Source organism: Vigna angularis, chromosome 1 (assembly GCF_016808095.1).
Source record: "Vigna angularis cultivar LongXiaoDou No.4 chromosome 1, ASM1680809v1, whole genome shotgun sequence".
NCBI classification, from domain to species: Eukaryota; Viridiplantae; Streptophyta; class Magnoliopsida; order Fabales; family Fabaceae; genus Vigna; species Vigna angularis.
The window spans coordinates 29,451,537-29,459,641 of NC_068970.1; the positions used below are offsets into that span (position 1 = coordinate 29,451,537).

General features: G+C 34.7%; 1 protein-coding gene across 3 annotated transcripts; it reads left to right on the forward strand.

Moving 5' to 3' along the window:
* Window positions 1–4,712: 4,712 nt before the first annotated feature.
* Window positions 4,713–7,015, forward strand: LOC108334637 (sulfiredoxin, chloroplastic/mitochondrial). Of its 3 annotated transcripts, XM_052871994.1 has the most exons (6): window positions 4,722–5,100; window positions 5,189–5,358; window positions 6,058–6,154; window positions 6,447–6,488; window positions 6,675–6,768; window positions 6,853–7,015. In XM_052871994.1, exons 1-6 carry the CDS (start codon window positions 5,028–5,030, stop codon window positions 6,866–6,868), a joined length of 492 nt encoding a protein of 163 aa, XP_052727954.1. In that variant the 5' UTR covers window positions 4,722–5,027; the 3' UTR covers window positions 6,869–7,015. The 3 variants fall into 3 exon arrangements, with proteins under 3 accessions (XP_052727955.1, XP_052727954.1, XP_017426022.1); XM_017570533.2 differs by lacking the exon at window positions 6,058–6,154 and having other exon boundaries at window positions 4,735–5,100; window positions 6,455–6,488; XM_052871995.1 differs by lacking the exons at window positions 6,058–6,154; window positions 6,447–6,488; window positions 6,675–6,768; window positions 6,853–7,015 and adding an exon at window positions 5,506–6,051 and having other exon boundaries at window positions 4,713–5,100.
* Window positions 7,016–8,105: the final 1,090 nt, after the last annotated feature.

The window sequence follows — 8,105 nt, forward strand, 5'->3', positions numbered from 1 at the left end:
GGTCCATCCTTAACATTAAGCCCAAAACTCACATGGTTTCAAATTTCTTTCACAAAAGATTTAATTAGGAAATTCTCAAGTCAACTCAATCAGCAAATCATAAAAGCAATCCACTCATATCAACATGACTCATTTTTTCTCTTGAATTCATGATCATCTCAATTACTGATTCAAACTCTCAAATCCAATGCAAATATTTATTAAAAAAAACAAAATAGGGAACAAAATTAATTGTTTCCCCACACCCCCACACTTAAACTATGCATTGTCCTCAATGTATGCCTTATATATAAAATGCAAAGAAAAAGTATGAGGGAACTTACCTCCTTCATGGTGGAAGGAATGCTAGTAGGACTTCATTGGAAAAGTCATCCTGGATAGGAATGTTATTTTTTCCCTTTTCAATCCTACTAAGATGGTCAACTACTACATTATGTGACCCACTTCTGTCTTGAATAGGAGTCAACTTGTCATTCTCGTTCTTGACCATTGATATTCCATATTTCTTGGGAACCACATGTATAGGGCTCACCCCAGTGCTGTCAGAATTTGAATATACAAGACCTTTCTGTAGCAACTTGGTGTCCTCTTTCTTTACAACCCCCATCAGTTGAGGATTCAGTCTTCCATGAGGTTGTCTCACTGGTTTAGCATCCTCCTCCAAAAGTATTCTATGCATGTAAAAAGAAGGGCTAATACTAGGAATATCTGCTAAAGTCCAGCCTATTGCATTCTTGTGGTCTCTGATAACCTGTAATAACTGTTTTTCCTGCTCATTAGTAAGCAATGCAGATATAATAACAGGGAGTTTTCCATCCCTCTCAAGATAAGCATATTTCAAATGGAATGGTAAAGGTTTCAACTCCAAAATGGGTGGTTGTACCACAAATGGCAAAATTTTACTACCTAAGGTAATCTCAGCCACCTCAACATCACACTCGGACACCACAGAGGTATCATCTATTAATACCGCGTCCTCAATATCACCTGCTTTACAATTTCCTTTTTCGTCCAAAATTAGGCACGACATATTTGAAAAAGAAAAATTGTTTACAACATCACTTGATAAGTCAATACAAAACAAAGAATGATCTTTAATCGGGTGCTTCCCAGCTTCCAACACGTTGAACCGCACCTTCTCGTCTCCTATCTCCATTGTCAATGATCCTGCATGCACATCTATCTCGGTTCGTGTTGTCATCATGAAAGGTCTTCCCAAGATAATAGTTGTTGGATTGATTCCTTCATCATCCTTCATGTCCAAGATATAGAAATCTGCAGGAAAAATTAACTTGTCTACTCGGACAAGGACGCCCTCAAGCACACATGCAGGGTTAACTATGCTACGGTTGGCCAGTTGAATGACCACACCAGTAGTCTTAAGAGGTCCCAAAGATAGAGAAGTAAACACTGATAAAGGCATTACATTTATGGAAGCCCCTAAATCTAACATGGCATTGTCAAACTTTGAATTTCCAATAACACATGGAACAGAAAACATACCTGGATCCTTGCATTTTCGCAGTATTTCAATATGCTTCTTAATCAAGCTTGACACATTTCTTCCCAAATTCACAACCTCATTATCCCTAAAACGCCTTCTATTTGTTCAAATTTCTTTTAAAAACTTGGCGTATTTAGGGATTTGCTTAACAACATCTAGCAAGGGAATGTTGATCTCCACCTTTTTGAAAGTATTTAAGATCTCTTGGTCTAATTCCTCCATTTTTTTTGTTTTTCGGTTTCAACTGATTTGGATATGGAGGAGGTGGAGAATAAGATGAAGAAGAATTTTTAGAAGAAGAGTTAGAGGATACTAACCTGGATTTATGAGTGGTAGTCTCAGGTGATGGTTCACTTGGTCCTCCATTATCATCAATTTGTGCTCCTTCTTTCTCCTTATCTTCATTCTCTTGGGCTCCTTCAGGGCCTTCTACTTGCATATTCGTTCTCAAAGTAATAGCACTTACATTTTGCGGGTTGATCATTGTTTGTGCAGGTAGTTTATTTGACTCCTTAGCCTCTAATTTTTCCACCCTCTGAGTCAAATCTACAATTGATTTCTTGATTTCTGAATTTTGCTCAAGTATTGTTTTCATGAAATCTTGTAGTGACATTTCAGGTTGAGGTTGCTGCCTTTGAGGTGGAACATAAGGTTGTTTATTCTGTTGATACCTATTAGAGGATGAGTCATGATAATTCTGGTATGGTCTATTTCCTCCAATCATGTTTGCAGCAAAAGCTTGATATGGGTTTTCCATAGTGGTTTCCACCAGGCTAGGACATTCATCAGTATAATGGTTAGTTGAAATGCAAATTCCACACTTCTTAGCAATTTGTGGAGTTGATGTTTTAAACAAACTTGCAATCTCGTCGAGTTTGCTTTCTAGCTTATTCAATCTTTCATCTATCCTCTTTCCATCAACTACACCATTATCAATTTCATGCACTCCCTTCAACAAAGTCACTGAATTGTCTCTTGTGCCATACTGTTGATTGTCTACTGCCTTCCGTTCTATTAGATCTATACCATCTTCTGGTGACTTGTCTAAGAAAGATCCTCCGCTTGCAGCATCTGCCCATGACCTATCAGTAGGACTTAAGCCTTCATAAAAGCTTAGAATAAAATCTTCCATTCAGAGTTGAGGGCATGCAGAACATAGTTTCTTGAATCTTTCCCAATATTCACTAAGATTCTCTCTATCTCTCTGTCTTATATGTTGAATTTCTCTGCGGATAGCTGATAATCTAGATGTAGGAAAATACTTCTCAAGAAAGAGTCTTTCAATAGTTTCCCAATTTGTAATACATGCAGAGAGATAATACAACCAATCTTGAGCTGCTCCTTGAAGAGTAAAAGGAAAAGCTCTCATTTTAAGGCTCTCTATTGTGATCCTGGGAGATCTAAAGTTTTCACACAACATGTGAAATTGTCTCAAGTGCTTGTGTGGATTCTCCCTTGATAACCCATTGAACTTTGGTAAGACATTTAACAGGTCAAGTCTCAACTCCCACTCCTCATTAGGGTATTCAATGTTACTTCGGATAACTGTATTCTAGGAGGTGGCTAACTGTCTGATGGTTCTTTATGCCATATTGTTTGGGTTAGGATCAGGTAAATGATTAGATGGTATGTTAATAACTGGAGATAATGAAGGTGGTATGGCTTCAGATGTAAGAAGTGTTCCCTCAGTAGAACACCCAAATTTCAAACTTCTTCGCAGCTTACGCAAATTCCTTTCGACTTCCGGGTTAATTTGATAAAATTCTCCCGGGTTAGCTCTGGTCATGCACTACGCAATCTGCTTGAAGTTGTTTCTTTGTTACTTCTCTATTTCTTTTGTTCTTGCTTTAGAGAAAGATTTCAAATAAGAGATAAGAGAGACTTGTTGGGTCCACTCCCAGGAAAGAGAGGTGCGTCACAATGGACAACTTAAGTACCAAGTCTTTCCTAGCCAGAGTGTATACAAACTAGCCTCAAGTATTTCTCAAGACAAATTCTTAATTAAAACAAGAACAAAGATTTTTTTGCTAAAACAATAATGACTAAAGACTACACAATAACTCAAATTAAATTAAATGTATGTGCGTTAAAAAAAATAAAGATAAAAAAAATAAAAATAAAAATAAAAATAAGAATCAAAATATTAAAAATACTAACCGTACTCCCCCGCAACGGCGCAAAATTTGATAGGCTGTCGTTGAAGCTATCAAATTAATACTACTTTTCAAGACAACTTCAGTATTGCCAAGTAGTATTCAAGAAAGTAGATAGGGTTAAAGCAACCCTGAGTCGTCTCCCAATGAATACGGAATTGTCTTTTATTATTTGAATCTTATGAATGCAATGCAATGTTCAAGAATAAAAATGATGTTTAATATATATATACACTTAACAATCACATATGCAAACATGGATGATTGAGTCTGGAAGAGAGTTATATATCGCGTCATACATTAATGTGTATGTTTTACTCAATATTGTCCATTTTTATCAAAATTTAATTAATAGACTCATTATTTGTTGGTACATATTAGGGGTCATTGACATACCAAAAAAAACACAAATTGTATGGTTTTGTTCTCAGCCTAGGAAGATGAAATCTAACTAGAAATCCTTATTACAAACGTAAATATTACATTTTTTCATATCAATTCATTATGATATTATATATTAACAGAAATCCTTATGGTTCAAATGTTTTAAATTTATTTAAAGTTGTGGGTAGGCCCAAAGCACAACAGATTGAAATAGTCTATCTTAAAGTTAAAATTCATTAATCTTTAACTTATTAATTTTATAGTAAAATATAAATTAAATTATTATTTTTACTTTTTACAAATAATGAGTATCACATATTGAACAATATAATACCCGTAATTGATCCATTTATAAATAGATAATAAAATATCTATTATCCGTAACCCATAAATAATATAAATATCGATAGATATTTTATCTACCAATATCTATCATCCCTAATACCACTTATATCAAATAACACGCTCAGAACACCAGTAAAAACAATATTAATTACTATAAATTTCATATTTATAAGAATTACTGCTACATATCAATTGATAAAAAAATTAAACATAAAAATCTACTTGGAAGTTTTAAATACTTAATAAATTTTTTTATAAAATCTCAACTATAAAGTAAATCAATTCTGTAGAAAAATCATATGAGCCTTTTAAATAATCAGGAAGGTTAATGCCAATCCATAGTGGCCAGTGTTCTACAAGTTCATGAGAAAGAACGATCGCTGCCATGGTTCCCGGCGAAGTTGAAAATTATTTGGAATCAATTTTAAGGGAAAACCTCTCACCAATTTGTGGAGCGAATTCCGTGTTGAAGGGTCTTTTATATAGCTTCAAAAGAACAATCTTGGTCGTTGAATTTAAGTGGGCCATGCTTGAGTGGTGATAGCAATCATCAGGTTCTCCGTTCACACCATTTTGACTATATATTTAGAACCGTGAGAGGAAAAAATGTAATAAACTTGGTAAGAAGAAGAAGAAGAAAAATGGCAAATTTTGTTCTGCGAGTTCCAAATACCATAAGGAGTTTCGCCATGTTTGCTTCGTCCAACCCCAACGGTGCAATACTCTCTATTTCTTTCTGTCAATTGAAATTGCGTTTTTATTCTCTTTGTTTCATTTTCATATGGTTTATTTAATTGTTTAGGTGCTCCACCTGGTGGCTCTGGAAGCAGTAGTGGTGGGGGTGGAGGTCCTGTGATATTGGAAATTCCTATAGATAAGATTAGAAGGCCTTTGATGAGGACCAGAGCAAATGATCCAAACAAAGTAAAGGAATTAATGGATAGTATCAAGGAAATTGGTCTCCAAGTACCTGTAACCACTTGCTCCTTTATGCTGATTCATGTTTAAAATATTTTCCATTACTTTTGGAGTTTATGTACTGTTTCTGCTATATTGGTATGTCTCAGTTGGGTTTATGGGAAAGTGAAGTTACGGGTGTTGGCTTTTCTGTGTTTTCAGGATCTATTGGATGTAGTTGGAATTGGATTTATGTGCTTAAATTGCTTCTTTCTTTGGTCTTCAAGCTTTGGCTATTCAGATCTGCGAGTACAGAAAAAAAAATGTGAAAGCAACCAACTTAAAACGATTTTTATGGATTTGTTGGAACAATTTTTCACTGGAATTTGGAATAGCAGTATCTGCGTTCCCACTCCAAACTGTTAATGAGCTATTATCTTTGCATAGAAAGATTTTTCCCTTTTTCCTTATTGTTACTTTCATTTAAGAGGTAAGAGTTTCATGTTTCGCTGAAGGAGATTTTGAGATGTCTTTCTTTGTAGTATCTCCACCATTAACAGGGCGACCCTTATGTTTGTTAGCCATAGATAGAGCCTTTAGTAGTTATCAAGGTCCCCTCTCTTTCAGAGTCAGATTTTTTTAGGAGTTTACCAATGGATGCAAAGATTCATTGTTACAGCCATTTTCTTTTATATTGTGTACTTGTGACTGAGGCTTAGTTGAGACAACAATCCTAAAACATTTATTCTCCAATTCTTGTATTTTTTTTTTCAGATGGCCCTTTATGATGATTACTCACTTTGTTTAAGAGAACTTTCACCAGATCATGACTTCTACAAGAAAATAAAAATATCATTTCGACAACGATTTGGTATTAATCTCTTTTGGCTTCAGACAACATTATTAAGCTTAGTTTCAACTTATAGAGGACAATAAGACAGAATGCATCCCCTATCATTTATTTTGAGTGGAATTGTGAATAGTTGTTATCAAAGCTTGGTTGAATTTTAGTACAATTATTCTGAAGAAAGTGGGGAAAGTAACCAAAATTTAACACCAGTTACAGATGGCAGTCCTGCTCTAACTACAATACCATTGTTATTAAATAAATGTCTGGTTCTAGAAAATATATTGCTGAACTGTTGATTCAAGTTTCTTTTAAGTGATGCAGATTGATGTCCTGGAGGTTGATGGAGTCTATTACGGTATGTTCTTTTCTGGATTGTTTGTGGAATCTTATAATTTTATTACATTGTTACCTGGTCATGCTGCTCATAGTTAAAATTATAAGATTCCACCAACAACAAAATCAATATGCTTTGAAGATCCATCCATGCCTTCTCACAGTGAAAACATAATATGACAATGTCTCCATTGTCTTTGGTTTGTAGGTTTCTCTGGTTGTCATCGCTATGAGGCTCACCAGCGCCTTGGACTCCCCACCATCCGTTGCAAAATACGCCGTGGTACAAAAGAGACTCTAAGGTAGGTTTGGTAAACTCTTTTGTAAAGTTTATGTGACTCAGATTCGTCATCTCAGTTGATTGGTTTTCGTTTTGCATTGTGCAGGCACCATCTGCGCTAAGCTGTGATCATCTTATTGTTCAAAGTTGGTATATGACGATTAGCAATGACAGGACACAACACAGAAGTGTTCTTTTTCTCATAGCATTGTGATTCCTGCGGACATTGCAAATGATATATGTGATTTCTCTTACTGTGTTATGCTGCATCTGTTATTGCTTCCTCAAGTTCTTTGTAGAAAGCACTATTCTTCTGGTCACATTTTGGTTTCGTCCATCCAGAAAAGGATAACAAAGTTAGGAACAATAAACAACATCAACCGTTAAATCTCTCGAGGTCTGTATTAAGAAAAAAAAATCAAGGTTGGGAAACAAATAAAGAGAAGAACAATACTTAAAAAATTTTAAGAATGAGAAACCCTCTCTAATGAAGTTAAAGTCAAGGAACTCGCAGGTCTGTTAAATTTTAGTTTATGAAGAAATCAATCTAAATATTTTTTTCATTTTTTTTTTTCATTTTCTTCTCTGGAAGTGTTTGTGAAAAAAGTTAATCCAAAAAAACTCAATTACTACCACCAGACATTGGTAATACTAGGGTCGCTGCCACCAATAGTATTATAGCAACAATAGTAGATACATATAACATTAAAAAAATAGTACTATATACCTCCACTAGAACTATTACTACTAATATTGTGGTGACGACATGCAATAAAATAGTGCTTCACTAGAAATACTAGTATTACTAATAGTATTGTTATACTCAACGTTATTAATTATAATAGTATTATTATCAACATTGCAAATAATGTCATTCTCAACAATGTTATTATTTTCATAAGTAATACTAGGATACCAGCCCTTCTATTATTATTGTTGTTGGAAGTCCCACATCGACTAGAGATAAGGCTAAATTATAATATATAAGTGAGGTGCAAACCTCATCTTACAAGCCGGTTTTGTGGGGTTGAGTTAGGCTTAAAACCCACTTTCTAATATGGTATCAGAGCCATGGTTAGAGCCTATTTTAGCGATATTTCTTGTTTCTTGGGCATTTCTATTCCACCCGTTGTCGGACCGCTATTGGACCTTACAAACCTCACCTTACAAGCCGGTTAAGTGTACCGATAATTAATAGTATTATTATTGTCAACATTACCACTAGGAGTAGTATAGAGTTATACAAAATTGGACACAATTCTACACATTCTTTAAATAACTACACCAAAGATGCAAAGTCCTTTAAAGCTTATGTCATACATCATGATATTCAAAGTAGATTCTAGCATACACAGTTTA